At 38.4% G+C, this 26,568-nt stretch overlaps 1 protein-coding gene across 4 annotated transcripts in view; it reads left to right on the forward strand.

Moving 5' to 3' along the window:
* The window catches only part of palm2akap2 (PALM2 and AKAP2 fusion), an 80,241-nt gene that overhangs the window by 38,436 nt on the left and 15,237 nt on the right, over window positions 1-26,568 (forward strand). For 3 of the 4 annotated variants that reach the window (XM_032569381.1, XM_032569380.1, XM_032569382.1), the window contains exons 7-9: window positions 1,275-1,400; window positions 2,811-3,647; window positions 9,754-9,833. In XM_032569381.1, the coding sequence (XP_032425272.1) occupies window positions 1,275-1,400; window positions 2,811-3,647; window positions 9,754-9,833 (1,043 nt within the window). The remainder of the gene's footprint in view (window positions 1-1,274; window positions 1,401-2,810; window positions 3,648-9,753; window positions 9,834-26,568) is intronic. The other variant, XM_032569383.1, reaches the window with a different exon arrangement.

Below are 26,568 nucleotides of genomic sequence, written 5' to 3' on the forward strand. Positions count from 1 at the left end.
CACACTAGTGCCAATGTGATACCAAAGATAATACATTGCGTTTGGATAGCACTGAAAGAGTCTAGTAGGGTCATAATGGCCTTCAGAAACTTCCAAATTTACCACACTTTGGCAACTTTCTATCTGTCCAAGAGGCTCTGGAGAGTCAGTCCTAATCTGGAGTGAATTAATCCTCAGAATTTGATACATTGAGTAGCATCAGGTTGTTTTTTCATTGCAGTTTATGAACTTTATTAATATCCTTGTTTAAATGTAATGTATTTGTTCCATAAGATATTTTGCAAAGGCAAAACAAGGTAAAGACACTGTAGTCCAAGCCAAGTGGATTTCTTGGATGAACTCATGATGATTAAACCAGCTGCAGCTTTTTTTTTTATCATCTACTTTTGCTGACTTTGGTGGTTTATTATAAAGGCCTTGTTTGCTTGTGTATTTTGGACATTGTACTGCATTAATGAAACTGCACAATTTAAGGCTGTGGTAATGAGAAAATGGAACAAATTTACACACGCACACACACCCCGACGCATACATTGAAAGTGCAATAACTTGACCCTGAACTGTGTTTGTGTGCATCTGCATGGCGGGTGTGTGAATAATAGTCTCGCTGAGGCAGGAGAGATGGAAGCCAGAGCTCGCTCCTGAATCCCCCAAACACACAGCCAGCCAGCCACACGCACACACACGCCTCCACACAGACATAAATATATACATGCACTGAACCAAAACTAACTCACACACACAATGAAGCTCAGCGAGACTATTGAAGCTCACGCCTACACACAAGGCCATGACTCTGCACCTTCTAGCCGCTGCCTTTATCTCCCCACTGTTCACCAACAAGCCTCGTAAGCCCCTGATGCATTGTTTCTGCAGACACACACACGTATAGACACGTATATGGAAAGACAAATACACAATCATGGACTTGGACACACTTCTGCTGCATAAGCACTGTACCTCAGGGGTACCAGTGTTGGCACTAACACAGAAACTGAGAGGGAGAGTGCGACGGTGTTTATGTGGATGGGGTGGTCAGGGTCACGCAGGGGTGGGGTTAGTTTTCCTGTAGAGAGGCTGGGCTCTGTGTGTGTGTGTATTATTTTCGCACGGGTGTGGCTTTACATCACTGAGGTGTGTGGGCGTGAGTGTGTGCGTGTCCCCAGCGTGCTCATGTTTACGGATCTCTAACAGCCCAGAGTTTGAGTTGAGTGTGATTCTCTCTCATCTCACTGACCATGTGCCATTTCTCCTCCTGCGCTCCCGCTCACTAGATGCTGCCGGCAGAATGTCCGCCCCCGTCTCGGACTACTCGGATCCCGATCCCAACCACCTAGACCTGACCGCTTATCTCCGGAGCGGCCGACCTGCCTCTGGAGAGCACACCACATCAAGACCTGGTAAGAATAAGAGAGGAGAAAAAGAGGGAGGGAGGGAGGGAGGAGAGGATAGAAAGGTTTTGGGTCTGAGCCAAGAGGGATTATGACTAATATGACCTCACTAGAAGAACAGACGAGTCCTATATGCGCACATTTGAGCCAATTTTCAACTCTGAAGTTCTCGGAAAGTAAATCAGGATAAGTTATTTCACTAAATATTCACATAAATGAAAGCTCTTAAATATCAAAGATGGAATAATGCTTTCAATTACTTTTTTATTAGCAAACCTGTGTATTTACTAGTATTATCACTGGAAAAAGCAGATCTGAACTACTTTTAGTATAGAAATGCATGCTGCATCTGAGAAATAATGACATAGTTTGAAAGTATGGGTACTCTATCTTGCATGCTCAATTTATTACATACTATAAAGGGCTGCTGACTGTGCAGTGAGCCCTGAAAAACAAAAGCTCAACTTTAGCAGCAGTGCAGTTGCGGCAGTCACAGTGGGAGCTGGGTTTATACAGCGACCTTCATGCTTATTGGCACTTCTATAATGATCTGCAAAGTTATTGCAGTAGCATGAGCTCACATTGGAAAAAATTTACATTTATTCAATAGAGTTTAAAATATTAGAGCAAAACAATTGTTTGTTTTTTTGTTGTTTTTTTATAATGTCAGTGTCTTGCGATGTTAATACTTTTGTACAACCCTCTTTTTCCAATAAGTGGGACCTGTGATGGTGGGATAGAAAAGGTCATTTTATTTGCATCACCCAAACAATCAGCTGTCAAATACATGGCATCTTCTGGTTGGTATGAAGATTTGATGACCCCAAGATGCCAGTCTTTGACCCAATTCTCCATTACAGTTGTTTTATCCTCTTTAACTTTTGCTCTTTCTTGACTTGCCAAAGTTTGGTCCAGTTGATTTTTCTTCATCACCTCGCTTGAAAAGTCTGTTCTTTTGTCTTTCCAATTTTGAAGAGTGGCTTTGGGAGTGGGCTTCCATGTCATACCATATTAATACACTGAGAAAAATAGAAAGTCAGAAGTCATTAATTAACATTTTTAGACACTGATTAATTTAAAAAGGAAAGTTGAATACAAAACTATAAGGGGTGACAAGTTTACCATTATCTGTTTATCCTGACTCAGTATCAACATGTTGACAGTAAAATATTTTGGTTTCCCATACTGATTAGATTCCCTAATATTCTGGATAAATTGATAATTTACTAACATCTTAACAGATATGATTTTAATTATCACTTTTTTTAAGAAACTGTTTTGGATCCTCCCACTTCATCCCCTCACCTTTTTGTCCCCACCCCCCTTTTCACTTCCCTCAACCCACCCCTTAACTCCTTCTTCAAACCCACTCTCCCCTCCCCTCCATCCCATTCCACCCCACACCTCTTGTTCTAACAGCAATGTTCGCCATGGAGATCAACGTTCAGCACGACCCGAAGACCGGTGAGCAGCGCATCCTGTCGGCCAATCGCGTCAGCCCATTGGAGGCGGCTTCGCGGGGTGTCAAGGTCTACGATGATGGCAGGAAAGTCGTCTACGAGGTCACTTCCTCTGGGGGCGTCTCTACCAGCACCGTGGAGAACGGCTGGAGCTCTGCACAGGTTGATGAGTTAGTCCAGCGAGCTGCCAGGCCTTCACATGCAGGAGGAAGAGGAGACAGTGGGAGGGGTCAGGTGACGGTGACCCCAGTTCCACTTCAAGCTTACGTTTCTCCTGCTGATGTTGACGATCTGTCACCGCCCTCCTGTGCCCCACCATCCATTCCTTCCAGTCCACCAGCCCAGATCACCCTCCAAAGGGAAACCCGGCTGGGCATGATGCCCCTTTCCTCTGCTCCCATTACAACCCAACCAGGTTCATCAGCCAATCAGAGCAGTGAGCTCAGCCCCATGCCCCAAGCCAGCACGGAGCACCCTGTCACCATGGTATTCCTTGGCTACCAGGACGTTGAGGATACAAGTGAGAGCAGGAGGCTGCTCGGCTTTGACGGTGCAGTCAAGGCCGAGGTCGTGCTCATCGACGAAGATGATGAGAAATCCCTGAGGGAGAAGACGGTCACTGACATCTCCATCATCGACGGCACCGCCGCCGACCTGGTGTCGGGACGGCCGGCCACGTCCGAGGCCGTCAGCACGGAACTGTCGTCTGACGGGCGCGAACCGGACAGCGCGTCCTCACCCCCTGCAAACCCAGAAGCAAACATATCCCCGCCGCCCGGCCTCACCCCCACCACAGGTACGGACAAGAGGAAACGGTGCCAGTGCTGCATCCTCATGTGACTGAGTCTTCTCCCTCTTCCAACCTTTTATTATCACCTTCCTCTGCGCTGTGTTTGGATGATTACTAACAGAAGCTCTAGCTTCCTCCTCTGGACTCTGAATGACTGGCACAACACACTCCATTTCTTGTCTCACGTTTGACTTTCTGCTTAGCCACCTGATCATTTTTGCTCTCTCGTTACCTCTATAACACTTCCACCTGCTGTCTTATCAGACAATGCGGTATTTTGTGAATTCAGATCATCAAAAAAGATGCAGAAAATAAGCTGTTGATAAGAATATTCATACCCCTTGAGCTATTATGCATGTTGTATGTGTTTTATTGGGATTTTATTTGCTAGACCATCAGGAAGTAGCATATAATGGTGAAATGAAAGAAAAATAACCAACGGTTTTCAAAAATATTCTTAAATAGACAACAGCTCAAGTGAACGAAGACAAGATAAATCCAACCTTTATGGAAAAGTGGCAGGAAGAAAAACACCTTTGTAGAAAGTAATTAATATTTATGTTTACTGCTTCCAGCAAGTCATTGAGGGGCCACAGCAAAGTTGTGGAAGAAGGGACTTTATTAGGATGAGAGCCAACATATGTGTATAGCAGAGACCTGGCACTGAACATGATGTAGAACACCATCTCCATCGTGAAATACACTGGTGGCAGTGTCATGACGTGGGGATGCTTTTCTCCAAGAGGGACATGGAAGCTAGTCGAAGTCAATGTCAAACTTGATGATGCTTAAGAAAGAGAAATCCCAGAAAGAAAACTTGCTAGAGGCAACAAAAGGCTTGGGTTCACCTTCCAAAATATATTAATGTTAGTATTATTCATGCCTAGTCAAAGGTTAGACTTGTATCCAATTGAGAAACTGTGGCAAGACTAAATGTTCATGTTCACAAAAACTCTCCATCCTGTCAAAACAGAATGGGCATTGATTTCAGTCTCTACGTAGATGAGCAGAGACGATAGAGACTTGTAGATATAATAGCACTGAGGTGGATACATACACATGCCACACATTTAAGACTTCTCTTTAATAAAGAAGTTGAAAACCATATCTCATTTGCCTTCTACTCTACAATTATGCACCAATTTATTTGGTCTATGAGGTAAAATCCCAATAAAATAGTGAAGTTTGTGATTTTGAGGTGGCAAAAAGTGCAAAAGCTTAAGGGATGAGAATATCTGTGCCAAAAACCTATGATTATGGAAAAGTCAGTCCAGGCAAAGGTGAAGAAAAACAATAGGCTATTTGACAAACAGCATCAGCTTTCTGTAAACAAGGCTTTACAGACAATCAGTCACACATCAACCAACCAAATCATCTCCCCTGGTGTTACAGCCTATTAAGCGTTCAAACAAAGCATCACTTGTTTCTCCTTAACTCCTTCTGTTAGGCCACATCCTCCTCTGTTAACCCTCAGCCTCCTGTTCAACACACACCAATAAAAACAATCACACAGAGAAATGTACGACCTGAACCAACCCACACTTTTCTTTGTACAGAGTCTCTCTCCAGAGACAGGAGAGGTGGGTATTTGTTGCCTTGGTTTCTTTACGTGCCTGTTCATTCTACAACAATGATAGTTCTAACAAAATATAGAGATAAATAGATGTTTCTATTAGACTTTTATTTCTTTGCTTCTCTTATGCAACCACACGTTGTTTTGTTTTGAAACTCAAAAATCCAATGATGCGTGTTTCCGCAAGAAACTTTTTGTTTTCGCTCTCTTCTCCCTCTGGTGCTTCCACCACTAACTCCAACAGCTCCACTGCTGAGGTCATTTCCTCTCATTCTTGTTCTTCCTAACTCACAAGCCTATAGGAAGGTCCGGATCACCATTTGGCAGCGAGTAGGATCAAAACAGCCAACTTTTCCAGTGTGTCTAATTATTAAAAGCACAGGCAGCTGAAAACAAATACACTCTGCAGTGTGGGAATGCATATTATGCAACAGTTAAACGTAAAATAATTTACAACTACTAACACAGAAGTTATGTTGGTGTTACAGTTGTACATGTGCTCTTATATTGGAAAAAAAAAGTTACATGCTTTTAATGAGTATTTTGTGTAGCATCACTTAATTGATGTGGAAAATACTACACTTTTTACAAAAACAAAAAGACTAAAAGCACTGCCAGCTCTTTCTACAGTCAGCGCAGCCTTTGGCTAGAAGGATGCTAAAAATTCTCAAGGATTTGGGAAGGAGTTTGTAACTCCAGTTTGCCATAAAAAAAAAAATCAGGAAACTCACCTAACGTGCTTAATGCATGAACTCTGATCTTGACATGATTCACTCACCAGTCAGACCTGTTCCAGTTTTAAATCAGACAATTAGTGGTATTAGATTCCTGTGCAGCTGACCTCTATCAGGAATAAGCAATGTGATGAAACATCCATCTCACAAGATGAGATGGAATAAAAAAATCAAGTTCAGGACAGAGATGAGATTTCAGAAATATTTTTGGGAAAACAAAAACACAATATTTTGTGTCTTCACATATAAAATAATAATTTCAAAACCCAAAAGCAGTGTTTTTTTTAAACAAAAAAACTTCTAAAAAGTGTAAAATATATATAATATATAAACAGATTAAATCTGGATATTTAAAATAGTGCGAGAATTTCAAGACTTTACCAGATATGTGCCTCTGCACTCTGATTTTTAGACACAACATTAAACACAACATTAATACTTCTCCACAGTTATTTATTGACTCGTTTACTGACCCTGATCTTCTACTAAAGAATCTAACTTCCCCTCCTGCTCTGGCTACTAACTCTGGTGGAAACAATAACAATTCCAGCTTTAAGTGGTCTCATGAATATGTTTTTGTAGGTGATTCTGTCCACAAATCACACACTGAGCTCCCACTATGGAATTGCATTTTACTCTTCAAACAAAAATATGCTTTAATGTGACTGGCTACAGCAAATGTCAGTAAATCCAGCAAGCTATTGAATTAGGTACTGAGCAGGTATGCCAGAATCTGGCATCCTATGTTGAAAAAGAATGTAAATACCCTCTATATTTTATTTAATGATGCATTTATTTACCACATGTTTGTAGGTATAGAGAATAATTCAAATTATGGTATTAGAAATATTCTGCAATGCCTTTTTAGTCACTGTTTGAGCGCACAATTAAGATCTTTATATTTTCACTCAACCCACTGCTTTGCTGTGTGTGATCTCACCATTGACCACACATAACTCTTCCCCCATTTGTTTGCAACTGTTGTTTCAAAACTCTTGTGATATGAGATATTTTATTTACACCAAGCAAACTGAATGGCTCTCAAGGCTGAGGACAATGAGAATAACAATCCTTCTTTGCTCACCTGGGTTGGATAAAACATGCCTCATCCTACTTTTTTTTTTTTTTATCGCTGAGAAAAGTATCCAGAAGTGTGCATGCTGGAAAGAGTTTTTTAAATTTATTTTCCTGTTTTCCCAGTATTGAGCAGGTAATGAACAAAATACCTTCATTAGAAAACATTTTCACAGTTTGGGAATGTAGGAAGACCAATGCAGCTTCCCCGAACGGGTTTCTGTTTGTTTGGATGTAAAGTAAGGACAAACACATTGGAAACTCAGTTTACCAGTCCCACTGCCAAGCCTGCAGTACTCATGTGAATCTGTAGGAGTCTCCCTTTTCCTGACTCTCTACCCTCATGGTTGTTTGGACTGTTGAAACAAAAATTAAGGAGCCATTTTCTATTGTTCACACCTCTCTCCGTACTTCCCTATCACTCTGTCACGTCCTCTGTTCCACTCTCTCTCTGCTCTGACATCTGTAACCTCTCCCTCCATCTTCTGTCAATAAAGCTGAGTTTCTCCAGTGAACCCCCTGCTGTCTCCTGCTTGTTGTTCTTTCCATCTGTCTCTAACATTCACTTTTTTCTTTGGCTGCTGACAAGAGATCACAAGCTGTCCTTACTGCACCCAGCTATCATAATATCCACTGCCACTAACAAAGCACGCATATTTTGTTAGGGTTCAAATTTTACATAACATAATTTTTTGACATTATACTCAGAACATTTGGACAGCATGTTTTTTTTCCCACATTGATAGGCATTAGAGAGAACAAAATATCTGAATTAAGTACACAAAAACATTCAGTCTTGTTGATATGATCTTGTTTTAAGTCTAACTCAAATTCACTCAGTCAAAATCAAACAGAGGGGCTTAAATATCTACCCCCACTTATATAGTATTTAGTAGAGGTGTGTGATATGTAAACAGGGCATATTTTGGTATTGATAAGATACCAGGTAAATACTGGGCTATCACCAATACTGATACGGACAGTTTTTATTATTTAAGTTTGACATATCATCAAAATTCTGACTCTTTTTCCTTTTTATTTACCTAGAATAGAATTTGTGCAAAGTTGGTGTCTACCAAACACTTTAATGACATATCAACATAATAGACAAACAAAACAAATTTGTGTGCATTTTTCCTGAATAAACAAAGTGCAGAAATTTATCATTTGGGAACAAATCAAAACAACATTCTTTTAGGTAGGGCTGAGAAACTGAAGTGCAAAAAAAAATAAATTTCAAGAGGAAATATGAAACCAAAGTATAGTATTGATCCAGCACTAATATCGACTTGGTAACAATATTAGTGATATTTTGGACTAATCCACCCACCTCTAATATTAGAGTAATTTGTCATGAGATAATTACACCTCTACCATAAACTTTTCATAGGCAAGCTTCCATCATAGTTCTGGCTGAATGTTTGATTACTATTTTTTGGCAGAATTGGTAGGGTTCGTGTAAATTTGATGACCTTTTTATGTGTGTTGTGGCTGTTTGTCCTGTTGGAACAGCAAGCTGTAACCAAGTTTCAATCATCTAGCTGAAATTTGAGGTGAATTTAAAGAATTTGGAGAAACGGTCCTCTTGTCTTCATTTCTCTACTCACCTTTTTGCAATGTGCCATTATCACTGGCAGTGAATCAGCAACTGAATTTGAAGGAATTGGAGCAGGAGTTTCTTTTTTAGTGGGCATGTTATACATCAGTTGTGATGTTTAACTTGTTTCAATGTGGACACCGACAGTTTTTCAGTTTCCATTTTTATAACAGACTTTAACCTTGGTTCATAATCCATTTTCCTTTTGTTTGGTGACAGGTTGGATGAGATGTTTAAGAGCTACACATAGTTTTTCCACATTTTGGGATCATATGAAACAGGGTTTGAAATGGATAAAGTAGGCTAACATTAAGTTTCTGTAATGACTTTCCTATAGATCTCACCTTCTCCAATTTAAACTAACTCTTTCAATTCTGCCAAGAAAAGTGATCAAATATCCAGTTAGATATTTGATCATTCCAGATGATTGTTAATGATGAAATCTTTGAAAGCCCCAAATTAATGTGACTTTTATACCTTTAGAGACTGCGTGTACATGTAGTCTCTAAAGGCATACACCAAAGAGTATGTAAATGAAGTAGAAATACCTTGACTGCACTATAATTTCTCAATGTTGCCAGGTTTAACTTTAGCAGATTTATGTTGTTACAAGTATAAGTGACAGGACACAGGATGCAGAATAAAAATAAATGTTCTCTTTCAGTATAATTCTCAGTACTCATGAAAAATTCTTTAACACCACTGCACATATCCTGTGGGAACACATAATATACAGGCTATACAAAATTAGTTTACATCCATCCAGCAGAAACTATTAAACTAGTAAGGCAAGTGGCGAAAGAAGTTAGATTCTCAGAATGAAAAGATTAATATTACTAAGAATGATCCATTAGAATTAAAATCTGCATAAAATCACACGTGTTCATCTTTTAAACATTTCTATGTGCATGATGAGGAAAAAAAATTTTTTGTTTCACTTTCCTATTTAGTGGCGCAGTCATTATCTTTACATAGATGTGAACAAATCTGAAATTTTTGTGTGTGAGGACATTTATGCTTTAGTGGTTCAGGTACAATCAGAAGGAACTGCTTGCAACACAATCAAAATTCTCAAATGTGGTCATATATAACAAGTAAACCTATGAAAACAATAACTCAAATTTCACTGTGCAGGCTACAGCCAAGAGGCCACCATAATGACAGCAAATGGCTTTGAAGCTCCTTTTCCAAGGATAGACCACCAATCTGCCATGGTGAGTAATGAATGTTTACCAATTCAGATTCAACTTTTTTATGGTTTACGTGAGCCCTGAAGCGTTTTGTTTTTGTTTTTTTTTACATTATATGTTTAAAATTCTGTCACAAACTTTGGCTTCACACCAACTCTAAAGATAGAAAAAAAAACAACTGTCTGTCACGATCTGGGGTTCAAAGCAAAATTTTTTCCAGATAAAAGTTTAGCAAAGACATGAAAGACAAGACAACCGCAGTGCTGTGACAATGACAAGACTGCAAGTTCTTTGCAGCTAGTAAAATGTGTGACACGACGTGTTTTCTGCTTCTCCTACTGATAGCTGACTGAATACAGAGCATGTTGGTTCCTAACAGAAAAATAGATATTTTTACCTTTTCATATATTTCAGTGTATAGCGAAAGTTGCACATGTAAGCTCTTGTTGTTCCATTTGTAGCGTGAATGAACTCTGTGCGCTTCTTTTGTGATCAAGACACTTCACACTTGGAAAGACAAAAGAGAAAAAAAAATCTAGGTTGCTGCCTCTATTTTAAAGATCAAACATTAAAAATTAATAAATGAATGTTCAATGTTCTTTGAAAAGCAGAGTTCCATCATGGGACACAGAGGACATATTAGTGGAAAGGTCATGGTATAGCTTCAGCCTTTGGAACAAAAATATGCAGCCATCCCAACAACATCTTTTATCAGGTAAAGCTTTGTCTGTTTTAGAAAGACAAAGACAAACCACATACTCCACATAGCACTGCAGTTTCACTTTGTACTAAAAGAGACCAGAAGCAAAACAAGCTGGCCTGCAGACCAGACTGTTCTCCTAAACAAAAGAGCTGGGGCAGTCGGACATAGTAATAATCATAAAATAAATTAATTAATTAAAAAATTCAATCTGTACCATTTGCATATTCTATATTAAAATTTTGTTGGGATAAGACAGACCATCACAGGGTAACACATAATCGTGAAGTGGGAGAAAGGTGATATTTGTTATTTTTTAGCACATACAAATTTAAAAAGTCTGTTAGTCAAATCCAATTGAGAAACAATGACAAGACTTGAAAATTGGCATTTGCAGATGCTCTCCATTCATTTAGACTGATCATGACTTTTTTCTTTTTTTCAAGAAGAAAGAGCAAACATTTAATTCTCATAAATTGGTAAACTGGTAGAGACATTCCTCAGGAGACTGGAGGTTACAGTTTCTGGACACAAATGCATGCCACACTTTTCAGATTTCCATTTGAAAAAAAAAATAAAAAATTATACCATGTCTTATTTCCTAAAATTACACAATTATTAGTTGTTTTGTAATGTAAAATAAAGCAAAAAAAAAAAAAGAAAAAAGAACGGAGTTAAGGTAGAACTTGGGAAAAAAAACTTAAAGAAACTAATTAAGGAAGTCTACTTGAAAGCGACATAGCTAGAGATAATGAATAATTTGCTTGGTTTGGTTCTCTTGAAAACTCACCAAAGCGCATTTGCAAGAAGAAGAGAGGGAGGTGAAGCTGGACAGGGTGAAGGGGAAGCTGACAGGGCTGCAGTCAGACTGCTTAGCGGCTGAATAAATGAATGAATGAAAGGCAGGACGGTGGTAACTTGATCCACGCGGGTCGGCCTCATTGTGTTCGGCTCGCGCTCTGAAAAAAAGAAAACGGGCCAGAAAACACTCCTGGGACCTCGCGAGCCTTTCATTATTCATCACGCGTGCCTCTTAGGGGGAAAAAAAAAAAAGCGGAGAAGAGAAAGCCTGGAGAGGAAAAATAGAGGAGGAGAAGGTGGAGGAAAAGGGGGAGGAGAGAACGGCCGGTTGGAAAAGCTGGCGTGTGAGAGGAGCTCAGTGCCATCCCAGTTGGAGGCAGCAGCCGTTACCGTTACAACGGCTGCTGGGACCGCACGAGGAGGATCGGTTCCGCTGCTTCCCCGCTTCGTTTGACCGGTCGTCGGGTGCTGAGGAAAAGAAGTAGCTCCGTCGTAAGCCGGTCAGTTAAGCATTTGTCCTTTCTTTAAGAAAGAAAAAAAACCAAACTAATCCCGGTTATTATCCCTTGATTAGTCGGCAGCAGGGAAGCAAAAGAAATCAGCGCCGTTTCATCATCAACATTCATCACACAGGTAAAATAAAATAAAATAAAAACTAAACTGAAATGAGTCAGAAGTAGCTTTGAAATATTACTTTGAGACATTTTAAGTGCCCGGACGTAAAGCGAAAGTGTAACATTAGCTTAAGTGAAAGGTGTAGGCCTGTGTGTGTCCGATGGGGGTCATTGTGTGTGAGGATAGCAGAAACAATCAGTTTGATTAGCTTTAAAGTGTGGAGGACACATAATACTGCAGAAAGAGAGACGACCAAAGGAGGTCAGTGGACCAGACTGTTTGCTGCAGCAGTCTCTCTGTCCTCTTCTGCATCACTTTAACCTACATATTGGAATGACCTTAACCTGCTTTTCATCCCCCACAGACTGACTAACATGGTGGAAAGATAGCAACAGCTTTGTTATGGCTGCTTCTTGTACTATTTCTCACAAAAATACTATGCTTTATTTTTCTACACTGTTAGTTTTGATCTAATATTGTGGATTAAACTACATTTTTACACTGTTAGCCACGTACATTCATTTATACCGCAGTTCAGCCTCTTACAGGCTATCAATCGCTTTTTCTTGCTCTAAAGTAGAAACACAGCAATTTTAAGATTTGGGCCAGTTTGGGCATCTATCTTGCCAAAAGACAGGATTGAATTGCTAACCATTCCCTTGGCAGACTTCTGTGTTCCTCAGTCAGACTATAAATCTCTGTGGTTATGGTTGCTGTACAGACAGTTTCAGCTCTGTCCACTGTCAAAAATATCATAACACTCATATGTAGCCATTTTGAAAACATGAGGGTAAAAGGCAGTGGCAGTTCAGGCATGAATTATGTCATTCCTCCAACACACATACACACGCACAAAGTGTGGCTGTGCAAGGACAAGTGAGTATATGATGGATGGATGGTTTGAAAAGTGCTTAAATTTCTGCTGCGGCACTTCGATAGAAAAGTAGGACTGCACTGATTGCAGTATTCTGGCCGGTCAGAGATCTTTTAAAAAAAACTGACCTGCCGATTCTGGTTTTTTTTCTTGTCAGAAAAATAGCTAAATATAGCAAGTTGCTAAGAGCATAGAGCAATGCAGTACTGCTCCTCCCCCACTTCCTACTGCACATTGCTGGTCACTTGGTAAAAAGAAGTGTGGCACTTTTTTATGCAGAAAGGACATGTTGAGCTGTTTTGAAATATCTCAGGTCATAAAATCAGCTTTTTCTCTTAACTGTTAATGTATTGTTGTTTGAAAGCTGGTTTGCAAGCTATTAAGTGGTTAAACTATTTTTGATTCTGTATATTAGTTGTCCTTGCTCTTTGTGTCATTTCATCAAGATGCCACTCTGAGTAGTGAGCCATATTGTCTGTGTCAAAAACTGACCCTGATTTATGTCTAAAAGTGTTTGAAGATGATACCAAAGATGTGAAAATGTGGTTAGTACGCAGAAAAAAGCACAAAGTCTGATTTTGTTTGTTTGCAACTGATTTTTTTATTTTCATGTTGAACTTTTTATATTCAGTTTCTTTTCTTCTTTTTTTTGCTGTTGCCAAGCAACTTGCAGTTCTTTCACTAGAGACTTTGAAACCGCTAGTGATCTCTGAAGGGTGGTGTTATCTTGCTGATGATGGGTGTGAGTGTTATCAATTCCAATGCATGTCTGAAGATTTTAAGTATGTACTCTTAAAGTCCAGAGAAAACCATCATCTGGGTGTTTTAAATAAGAACATGCAGTCTTGCTGTTTCAGCTTCCAGTTTGAAGAGTTTGACCTTGTTGTCTCATTGCCTTTAGTCTTGCTGATTAGTTTTACTTGACTGATTGATTGATTTTAGAGTGGAGTTAATGACATTTTACCAGAGGGCAGCAGACCCGTTTATTGACACAGGAATGATGGACGTTTCAGTGGTTTGTCTTGGTGAATATTCTCACAGTCTGCAATGCTTTCTTATTTTTGACAGCTTATGTTTGTTTTTCATGCTGCAGTGTACATTGCAAAGCCTTGCAAATGCAGCCATCTGCTGAAAAGAAGCAGGAGAAAGCAATTGGTAAAAAAAAAACTTTTGAAACACAACACCTTACAAAACTCTCATCCACCCTTGAACTTTTTCAGATTTAGTTGCAGCCCTACCTAACTTCCATGTATTTTAATTTATTTTATATGATGAACTCCCACTGGTAAAAATGTATCTTGGAATCTTACTGAGTTTTTTTAAATGACTTATTTAATAACTTCTAAATATTTATATATTGAGATAATTAAATAAATTATCTAGGGAAAAAAACTATTCTATGCAAATGACAAAAGTCAAACCACACCACTGGTTTTAACTTTTGTACTATCAGTTTTTGATATGCTTACATTATAACTGTACTCGTCTCCCACTCTATTGCTTCATATGCTGTTGTTACAAAGACACAAATCTCTCATTTGCCCTTAATAAATGTTGGGACAGGATGGGCTGGGAAGGACCAGACCCATCATTTGAATCGGGGAAAGGATGACAGATTTGTGGGCTGGGTTTGGAAGAGCCTTCAAATTTTGACAGCCTTTGTCGCATTGCTGTTACTTAGTAGAACTTCAAATGCAACTTCCAAAAGATTCAGCTCCTGAATTTTGAAACAGCAATTGTATTGCCAGTTCTTCTTTGCTCAAATTAAATCAGATTGCCATTTAACACTTTAAAACCCTATGATTTAATCTAAACTATTCGTTTAAAGCTTTGGGTGTATGTTTAGAGTCATTTTCCTTCTGGAAGTTGAATCTCCCTCCTAGACTGAAGTCTTTTGTAACTTTCAACAGCTCTGACCACAGTATCTTCTTCCACATATTGGCTGTGTCCCCTAAATGGCTTGTGACAAATTGGAAATAGGACTTAGCTTTCCACTGTTCCATAAAGACCAGATTTGTCGTGCACTTAGTGTTGTCCTATGAATACCCGAATTGTGGATTTCTACTTCAGAATAGCCATGAACCTCTGTACAGCCTCTTTGGTTGGTACTCTTATTTCCCTTCTTGGCTTTTCAAGTGGACAACCAGATCTGCATACGTTTGTGGTTTGTGGATTGAATATAAATGGATGACATAATCTTTAGAGCTTTTTGTAAAACTCCATTTAAAATAGCTCTCAATCTGCCTTTGCTGTTTTGTGTGGTCATCATTTGAAATCGGTTACTGATTGTGGAAATAGTGAAGCCAATCATCAAGCTGCCAATTCAGGCAGCGTGTCTGCCAATACCTCTGCTTGGTTCTGTGACAGAAAAGATCACAGCCGACTCTAGCGTCTGTCCAGAGGGATTTTCGGCATGCTTCTTTTCCCACTGGGACGGTCAGTGTCTGATAGAGTAGCATCCAGATTATTTTTTTTGTGCAGTGCGTGTCTGAGGGAAGCACATTTTCCACCTCCGCCCGTTTTGGCAAAGTAGAGTTTGTGAGAACACTGGCAGGAACAATAAAGTTATCACTGATGTCTTCTTCCTTCAGACCTCACCCTCTTCCCAGAAAGCCAACCCCGCACACTGAAACATATAATCACAGATTACATAACAGCTTTTTGATGCTGGTGAAGTTTGCCGAGGTAGAAATAGGAACAAGGCATTGTGGAGATAGAAAAAACGGATAAGAGAAGATAGCAGAGGAAGCAGACTAATTATACACTAGCTTGTGTCATGGCTTATTTACTGTCACCTCTTTGTTCATGAGTTACATGCATCAGCTGATAGTGAGTGGATAACTTGAAAAGAACGTCAAACATGTATCTTGGGTGTTGATCATGAAGAAGAAGTCATGTGAACGTCCCTCTGGCCAGCTCTCAGACTGAACAATAAAAAAAAATTCCCAGTGTTTAAACAACGTTTTCTTATACTTGTGCAACTTTATGTAGGTCTCTAGGCTGTGAATGACACTTTGTGGCTATTTTTGTTAAACCTCTGGGAATAAATGACAGTGACACAGTAGAGTCTATGTGTGATTGTGGTTTCTCATTGCTCATACTACTTACAGAACCCTTTTAAAACACATTAAACATTTTTTTTTGCCTGTAGAACAACACTTTACAAGACTGGAGCTTCAAGGGACATTGCACGTTTTCTCTTGATCAGTGGTTCCCAAACATTTTGCCTCGAAACTGTGACCATGAGAATCATAAGTTTATGATGCATTCAAAACAACATTAACATGGACTTTAGAAGACAAACTGCCCCACAACATCACAGGTACTCCACCATACATAACAGTGCACATGGGGAACCTTTTCATAAATCTATCCTTAGTTTGACACTTGATCCACCTGGAGTGTTTTTCTCTGAAATTTTGACCTATCCAAAGTCTCATCTGATCAAAGCATTCCAATTGCAATCCAAGTAACATTTAGCAAATTCAAAACATTTACTTTTAGGATAAGAATCGGTTGACATGCAAATAGCATCTAATAGTTGTCATAAAGACTTGATGCCCCAAGATGTCGCTCTTTACTGCAGTTTACAAATATATTTAAGAATTGTAGTTTTTAAAAACACAACCTGTGTATTTGGTAGATACAATTTGAAATTTGTCCGGCTTATTTGTACAAGCAAAGTGTGACCAAATATCTATGTTGCTTTAGTTATTTACTAACATTAAAAAGGTCTTTAAAGTCTTAAATTTGACTTGTGACCTGCAGATACCTTGTTAATACATTACAGGGGTGGGAATCTTTAGGCACTTTACAAATAGATTTGATTACAATTTAAAAGTCTTAAGATGCGATTATAAATTAATTAATGACCTAACATTGACCTCCGACCCCAACATGCCTCCAGACAGATTTTCCACTTCACAAAAACTGAGTCCTTCTTAGCAATTTGGCGTTTTCCTGCTAGACATGCATGACTCCTAGCACAACAGGCTAGCAGCTGCACAGTTATGGTGAAATAGGATACTGTGGGAATAGTTTGTCCGAGCTGTTACAATCACATCACTTTGTTTTACTCTGGTTGCAATGGGTGTAGTTTAGCATTTCAGGGAATTATCTTCAAGGTAGAATTTTCTATCCAAAGACCGCTTACATTTTTGGTTCATGTCTCTTGTTTCAAAATATTTGCTTTCAGTTTCACACATCCTGCATATTTTGTCCAATTGATTTTCTCTTTGATTGTGATACTCCCCATAGGCTGGTCAGGTGACACACTTACTGCATTTCAGAGTTCCGCCTTGTGCCATGAGATAATCAAAGCTTGTAAGGGTAAGATCCAGCTCCATGCATCAAAAAGCAGATTTTTTTTCTCCCACCATTTATCAATTCAGATTTAGTCACAATTTAAACATTTTTAAAGGGCTCTGCTTTAGTGCTTCTTTTCTAAGCTAAATAATATACTTTTTTCGAGCATCCGTATTAGAAATGCGTTATGTCCACCGTGATTATATTTGTGTCCCAGACAGGAAGAGAATTTGAAAGATTCAGGAAACACAACAATGCGACTCGGCCATATAATGGCTTCACTTACACAACCTCCATTGCCCACTATTGTCCACAACATCCACCGATTATTATTGTTGTACTATGCAGCACAAACCATTCATTGAACACAAAGCAGATCACAAAATACCTGCTAGTACAAACACTGTTTACACAAACACACTCAGACACACAGATAAGAATGAAGTGCAAAAAACAGAGGAAACTGGTTCAATATTTGAAAAAAAAAGCTGCACTTCTGCCACTCTCAGCTACATTGAAATGAAAGTAAAAATAGTTTTATCTTTTGCTCTGGGAATCCAGGAAAGTGTTGACTTCCAGGGTCAGAGGTGCTTCCTCCAAGTTCAATTGTCAACCAGTTTCATTTTTAGACCTAAACAACAGAAGAATGTTTATATGGTTAGAAACCTTCTTGCGAAAAATTCCTTGTGTGGTGAAAAATGATTTAAAAGGAAGTTTAACACAAACCACTTTCTTGTATCTGTTTAAAATCACTTGACACTTGTGATGATGGCATTATCAGTTGTAGATGTCACTCTTGGGTAAATGCAGTTAGATGAAAAACACATCTTTCGTAAGCTATCACCACTTTTACTTGGAAGACACTGTGCCATGACAGAAAAAAGGGGAGAATTGAGAATTGTCTAAAAAACTCCACACAATGTAATATAAGAATAGCTGTTAGTGATGACAGAAATTTGGAGTAATTTTAATTAGTAGTACACAGTTTGAGTTTTCAGTGATGTGTCAGAAGTAAAGTGGGTGTGTTTAGTGTATGGTAAGCTCATTGTCAATTTAATGGAATTTTTCTGGCAAACAGTTTGTCTCTTATGTATCTTTCATATCGGGCATAATTTTCACCTGAAAACGAGTAAATAAAAAATGTCACTGGATTCTTAACAAGTGCCACTTAGTGCTAAAACAGTGTCACACCAGACGAGATACGGGTTTACATTTCATGGTTGTTTGTTTGAATGTTTTTAATTTGGAAGATCATTTTCAAGGTGAACTAATGCAAAACCCTTCCATCTTAGAGCTTGCTCATGAGAAAGCGGAGCCTATTTTTCTGTATGAAACTGTGTTGTAACCTCAAAGCCCTACTGAGTAATAAAACCTCAAGGATGTTTTTGCATTTCAACTGTTGCTACTATTGATATTGTCCCAAATTTCCTTATTGGTGCATCCAATTACTCTTTTCTCCCATTACCAGTTTAATAATAGTCTGTCTGGCTCATTCTTCCTCAAGTTGCCTTATGACTAAGAGTTCTGACTCTTAGTCAGAACCCGTTCAGATTGGTATTTTATAATGTGCAGAGCAGTTAGATTTTGGAAGAAGTCATGGAGGAGCCATGAAGTTGTAGCAAATGGTCTTAGCTGTAGATGTTGTGACTTTTTAATAAGCCTGGAGGGCAAAGACTGAGCAGCAGACGTTTTGTAGCTTATTGCAAGATCCCAACCTACACAAGACTGTTTTAGCATGAATATTGTTTTCTCTTAGGTCAGGCATGTCCAAAGTCCGGCCCGGGGGCCAATCACGGCCCGCGGTCAGATTTCATACGGCCCGCAGCTTCGGTCTCATAATGTATTATTTATGGCCCGCCTGCACTGTGAAACAGAATAAATAAATCATAAAACTTGAAACTGTAATTCCTCCTTTCACCAAATGGTGGCAGCACCACTTTAATACTATCAGTCTCTGCCTCCGTGCAGCAAACCCCTCTCCACTCATTTCTGCCATGGCCACTGCAAAGAAAACAAGGAAAGTTGACAGTGAGGGCCGCCGCTTTCAAGAGAGATGGGAATTACAATACTTCTTTTCTGAAAATCAAGGCAATTGTGCTTGTCTAATTTGTAATGAGACGGTTGCCTTGTTTAAGGATTTTGACGTAAAGAGACACTACCAGACTAAACATGCTAACACATACAACAAGCTAACAGGGAGTGACCGTGCTGAAAAACTGAAGCAGCTCCAAGCTGCACTGGCATCACAACAGCGATTTCTTTGGGCCTGAGTCAAAAGAAAATACCACCAAAGCAAGCTACGATGTTAATGTTAATAGCTAAACATGGCAAACCTTTTACTGAAGATACATTTATCAAAACTGTGTTTTGAAAATGGTGGAGAACATTTGCCCTGAGAAGAAGCAAGAATTTGCAAATGTTTGCCTGGCACGTAACAGTGTGGCACTGAGAGTTGAGGACATGAAACTGAGTGTTTTGAACGGTAACGTCTGTCACTATCAGCAGCGAAAAGCCAAAAGAACATTTATGCACTTGGATTTATGGCACTTATTTTTATTAAACTCTTGAGTAAGATTTGGTTATGAACCTGTAGATGAAAACTATTAATTTCTGAAAGATATTGTAAATGACAAGAGCAAAATTCACTTGTTTTAAGATTTAATAATAACAGACAACTTTGCATTACTTATAACACCTGTTTAAAATGTTCTTGAGGCAAAGATATTTTTAAACTCATGTAAATTTAAGGTATTTCAAAAGCAGAATTTGTGTTTTTAGAGTTGTTCTCATCTGCCTGACTGGCTTATATTTGGTTTTTTTGTCATTTGAAAAATAAAGATAATTGTAACAATGAAAATTGTTTTATAAGTGCATGACACTTTTGTAGTTAAAAAATGTCCGAACAAACTATTGGCCCCGGGCATCTTGACTTTATCAAATCTGGCCCTCTTTGCAAAAAGTTTGGACACCCCTGTCTTAGGTTGTTGACATCACAAGGGAACAAAGCCTTACATAGACAAGTGTTAGTTAATGTTAGCCACTAAACACTTGAAAGGTTATAATTATTCTTTATAGATATACAACATGTAAGTACAGAGAAACTATTTGTATATCCAATCATATATATTCACATTCAACGATGTAAATATTTTGTTGTGAGTTTTTATAGAAAAATTAATCTCTCTTTGTTAGAAAAAAAACATTTAGATAATGCAACAAAATAGTGTCATTCAAATAATTGGCCAACACTGCTAATCTCAAGCCCAGACTTGTTTATCGTGGGCTGTTTTAGTCCAGCGTGAAGCCTCTTTTCTTTGTCTAAATACTTGAGGCTAATGAGCTAGTTTCCAGAAATAGTCCGCTGATGAGCTCGGTGTTCCTCTCAGGGCCTCACACTGCAGGGCAGGTTAATGCTATAAGCTAGTGAGAACATTCACAGTGAGAAGATTCACTCTGTCCTGACAACACACACATGTTAACATGCTTTATGTCATGGTTTGGAATAAACACCTTGCAACAGCATGGAGATGCAGGACTTTTCATTGTAGACACAAATACCTTGAAAACTTTGGTCTTTTTGAAACATTTGCTTATTTTACATCTCTCGTCTTTAATCATTTCAGTCTTTATTTTTGATCTGAACTTGATGTTTTTGTATGACAGTGCTTATGAAAGTTTTAAAGTAGGCCTAAATCTAAAACTAACAAAATTTACCAAAGCTTTACTTAAAATTCACAAGTGCACTCATGTGTCTGTGTCTCCCAAAAGATACGTCATGTCCATTGAAAAAAAGAAAGCTGCCAAATGGTCTGTTAGCATTTAGACTCTCTGTGTGGTCTATGCACTCTGTGTCCTGTGGAGAAAATACCACAGTATTTTGATTCATACTGGGAGAGGATTAGAGTGGCCTTTTCTCCCCATCCTTACATATAGCCACATAAAAGCCCCAAATCACAATTCAGTCATCCTTCACTACCAGTTTCTTCCTTTGTGTTTGTTCAAACTTCCCAACCTTCAGGTTTTCATTCAGTCATGAGTTTAAAGAAAAAATGCCTTCTTGGCAGCTCTGTTGCCTCTTCCTCCCTTTTATGGCTAAGAATTTAAAACAGTTCAGCAATGAATGAAGGAGAACAAATCATTGCAATGCATTGTTGGTGTACTGTTGTGTGTTTGTGATGTGACAATTTGATATGAAACAAAGGAATCTGCTCAGCGGACTACAGGGTGAATTGAACTATTGAATAATGGAGACCGAGAAAATGTCGGGAAGGTGCGTTTACACAAATATTATTCTGGATTTCAAGGAAGTTCTTAGACCTGATCTCAGTTTCCTTCTTAAAATGGGAAATGATGATCTCAATGACATACATTTACTGATTGAGTGGCTGCTGGAAGGTTCAGCTGAGAAAAAAACCTTAAACTTAGAGACATGTTTCTCATTGGAGCAGTTACAAGTTTATTTACAAAAAAAATCTTCTAAACAACATGGATCAACATTTATTCATGTCTTTGCTCATAGTATTGGGTTTAGAACAATAACAAAAAGTAAGACATTGTGGAAAAAGTTCTGAGGTTCTTTTAGATACAATTTTAGCAAACCTGAGTCATGCTTCCATTTTGTTGTGAAAGATCCTTAAAACCTCAAATGAGTCATATGTTTGATCTATTGCAAATAGGTGGAGCGTTTGGGTTTTTGCACATTCTCTGTGTTACATGCACTGACCCTGTGTTGAATTAGCCGGGGCGTTCACTCTCGGGAAGCTTGGTGACTGTAGTGGTAACGTTCTTTTCTGGTGTGTAATCTGTGTCCCTGTAGTATGATGGACTATAAATGTCTTGGAAAAGTGATTCAAGCCTCCCAGACTGATGGACAGCAACAATTGTTTCTTTAAGTTTATTGCTTGCTTCTTCCCATCATGAACGGCCAAAACTATTGCTTCTTTAGGGAGCACACTGGTCACACTGAAGGGTTTCTGATTGTATTTGTAGGAACACGTATTCTTATTATTAATATGGAATTGGCTCAGGTGAACATAGTTTGTCATAAACAACCTTTACAGTTTGGGTTTGTTTTGGTTCATGTGTGTAGAATATTTTTTTTAATACGTCTCTATTTGTACAACTCTTGAAATTGTGGCAACAAACATTTAGTTTTTCATTTACGAGATTTTTGTCAAATCTGCTGTATTTTAACTTGAACACAGTTAATTGATTTAGATTTTTTTTGTTTGTTTTTATAAGAAACCATACTGTAGTTCTCATTGGTCCAAAACCTAACTTAAGATCTAATCACATTGTCCAGTTAGCCATGAGATTCTTGTAATAATATAACTTTGAGTAAATATGCCACAGTTTCACAGCCTCATGTAATTAACACAAAAAATATGTTATTTTAAATCGAAGCGCAACTCTTATTGAATGATTTAGGCTAAAATAACATAGTAGCTATGATATTTAGTTTTTATTAGCTATTTCTCATTATACAAGAGTTGGTCCCTATTGTTTAAAATCAGAATAAGAGGTTTAATGTTCTTATAACAATGATTTAAGCAGTTTACTTTAACTATTTAGAAAATTGAAAGACTAAATTTTACTTTAATCAGAAGTAGAGAGATAAATTTAAAGTATATTTCAGCCAAAGCAGTAGTTGGAAAAGATTTATATCAGATGTACACAGAGTTGGAAGAGTAAAGCAAAATATGGAGTTAATATTTGTTTAATTTAGTTTAAATCTGTAACTACTCTGGACTCTGTTGTTTAACATGACATTGCTTAATGACCAACTCTCTTTTAGTTTTTACATCAAGATTTTCCAAACAGCCAGTTTTCTTTCTTATAAACAAGAACCATGTGTGATACTAATGAGCCGAAACAGTTAAGACATGGGTGGCACTGCTCCGTACAATCGGATGAAATTTCCTCTGACATTTTATTAAAGGACATTGAACAGTAAGAACTATATGATAACGGGTTACATTATTATTATTTTTTTAACTGTAACTTATTAAATCTATGATACACCTTGTTACGCATAACTGGCCAATGTTTATGTTTAACACAGCTGGATGATAGAAGCAGAAACAAATGACTGTGTTATTAGTTCAGATAGATCAGGTCAACCTGTACTCTAACACTGTTTACTCAACTCTGTGAGTATACATTATCTAACACACAGACGCACAGTGAACCACTCAGTGGACAGCCAACCCAAATAAGTAGTGTTTTTATTACAAAGCTATGGCTATTATTATAAAAACATGATTACACACCAAAGCAATGTCATAACCTTTAGTCTAAGGAGAAAATAATACAGCACTACTTCTCTGTCACCCTCAGATCATGTTTATCCCAGTTTGTCCACTACATCTGTTGGGAGCGTTAATCGGTCTGTCTGTCTTGCGTTTAAAGACCTTGCACACAATTCACCGCACTCTCTGGCTACAGACCTTCCTTCTGAAGGGCTCTCGTCTGTAAGCATGTCGGTGTGCATGGCCGTGTGTGTTGGGAGGCGCTGCTGTGGAGTGCAGCATTAGTATTCTGTCTGGAGAATGGCACCGAAGCTCCTGCGGGGCCCTTTGTTGCTGCTCTGGGAAGGAGTCTGTGGGGGTCGGAGATGTGTGTGAGTGGTGGCGAGAGACATTTGGAAAGGGACACAAATAGCTTGCTATGGGTCCAGACATGTTGCACGTTCTTTTTCAGCACTCAAACTTGAAGGAACCTTCATATGATTTCAGTCTTCTTGTTTTATGCTCTGTGGCGATGGGTAGGTGAGAACTGCCTTTATTAATATTCATTAGCGCTGCAATTTGACATTGCTCTGCCAGATTGGAGGGCTGTGTAACCGCATAAAGATACACATTCAGCAGCTTTTATAATATACTAGTTCTGCTTAGAAACAGCTTAGATTTTAGCTGTTTCTGTCATTTTGTTTGGCTAACAGATGTTTCAGAGTCACTAATAGTAATCAGTCATCAGAGCCAAGTCGTTCCATTTTTGATCACTTTCTGCTGCCTAAAGTGAACATCTGTTTGTTTATTGTGCTATGGGCTCAGATTTGTGTTTTATTTCCTGTGTTGATTGCTGTTTCCACAGATACGACTGTGCACAATGTCCTGATTTCCTGTTGAAATGACCTGTGAGTTGTGATAGGCTTTTATCCAGTATGTTACATCTTTTAGTCTCACTTTTAGGTTAAAAAACATGTACTCCTCATTTTTTACTTAAATGATCTTATCATGCAGTTAGACTGTTTCTTAAATAAATTTCTACTATAGTATCAGGATGATGAACCAGGCTTCTCCATAAGTGGAAGGAATTACTTTCGGGAAGATGGTATTGCCTGGAAGGTCTTACTCTCTAGATAAACATTGTCAGTTCCAGTAAATTATAGATAAATTATGTTCTGAAGTTCAAACATAAATATAAAACACTCCTTCCTGCTAAAAACACCCCTTAACTGTCCACCAAACTCTTTAAACTCAATTTTATTTTCTATTTAACTGAACATGACTTATCATGTACAACCTCCTTACTAGCTGAACATTTTATACTGCATTAAACAAGTGTCTCCAAATATATGTTGTGCTTAAAGAGCCATGATGCCTGGTACTTAATTAGCTAACATTCATTGTTGTCCAAACAGTTTTTTATGATGTGCATATTTTGAAGTGTTGCTACCACAAAGATTAGTTTGTGATATAGAATGGAGTCTAATATAAAAAGCACAGACTTCAACTCTTGCCTCTGTTAAGGTTGGTGTTTATGATTAGACCTTAAGAAAGAGATTGGACACAAATGGTATTCATGGTGTCCAAGGTTACAACCATTGTTGACCCAGAAAAAAACATTCTGTTATCCCCAAGACTTTTGGGAAAATATTCAGCTACAGGACAAAAGTAGAACTTTGGTGTGAAACAAACACAGCATTTCAGAACTAAAACATTATGCTGCCAGTTAAATATGGTGGTGGTGTTGATTTTGTTCTTGACAACAAAATCCTGAAGGAAAATGTCCTGTCACCATCTAGAATCCAAACACCCTCAGGCCCAATTAATGTTTTATGTACTAAAGTTTACATTTGGTCAAAAATTAGGGTTGTTGCATTATATAGAATAGCAATCCTCAACAAAATATAATTGTATACTTTATCAGTAGCACAGAAGGCTGCCTGGACTTCAATAATGTGTAAACTATTGTTTCCTAAGTACTACAATATGCTCTTACAGTTTATTGTTTCATTATTTGCCTTTTGGATCAATCACAGCCCACTTCCTGTGTTTAAGATTGCTCTGGGCGATACAGTTTATGGGTTTCATAAAACTGACCCAGATGCGAGTAATTACACACATACAAAAGCACGTAAATAAACTATCCTCCTCCTGACCTTCTCTGTTTTTCTGCTATTAGCTTCCAGTTTGTTCGTCGCCTGGACTCCCTGTAATTAGCTAATCTCTTTATAGATCACTAGCACTGACATGCGGTGTTGCAGGAAAATCAGCCTGGATGCGAGTTCTCCGGTGCACATGGGCCATAATTGGGTTAGTGCCCCAGTTTTGTGTGACTGATTAGGTTTCATTATATTTCCTTTAGTTTGAGACCACAGCTTGTGCATTGTCATTTGAAAATAATACGTGTTTTGCTCATGTTTACTTTCATTATGTTTCTTTTATGGGGCTGAGACTTGTTCCAAAGGGTTAGGCACCACTTGTTTTATTCTGATATGTATAATTGTTAACGGGGCCCATAAATGCTGTTGTTGAGGCCTCTGTCTCACTCACATTAGAATAGTCCCCTGACTTATGGACCACCCTGCTGCTCTCCACAAACTCTTCTGATTTCCATCAGTTTGGGTTCAAAATTAGTATACCCATTAAATTGAAAGTCTAATTGCAACTGTTTTGTGGTCTGGGCTGATGAAAGACAAGTCCACCAAAAAAATACCTCATGCTTTGAAGTACGTTTCATTTCAAAATGGCTCCGTTTTGAGGTTAGTATATACAAAGTGGCTTGAAAGAACAATAATCAGCAAAAAACTGAATAGTTGTTGGTCTGGTTCAGTTTCCTCAAACTGTTTACTGGAATAAATGTAGTATGTCAGCCCAGAACCACATCTTCACCTTCTTACTAGGTATTACCATACATCCTGACCTGTGTTGCTTGTTTGCAGCAGCCTGTAATGGCTCTTGTAAATTTGAGGAAAGTGTTTCCAGCTCCTTTACGTCTTGCTGTGGTGTTTGTGAGCAGAGAAAGTGAACCATGACTCAGGTCAGCTCTGGTTTCACAGATCCTATGTCCCAACATGTATCTGATCACACAAAACACCCGCAGACACACAGCCTTAGGATTTTGACATTCTTTCTGGCAGAAAGTTGACAAGATTTAAAGTACCTTGTGAAGTACTTTGCAATGTAAAGTACTTTTAAACCACTGCACCAGTATTTGATGTAGAAAGCACAAGCTTTAAT

Source organism: Xiphophorus hellerii, chromosome 8 (assembly GCF_003331165.1).
Source record: "Xiphophorus hellerii strain 12219 chromosome 8, Xiphophorus_hellerii-4.1, whole genome shotgun sequence".
NCBI lineage: Eukaryota > Metazoa > Chordata > Actinopteri > Cyprinodontiformes > Poeciliidae > Xiphophorus > Xiphophorus hellerii.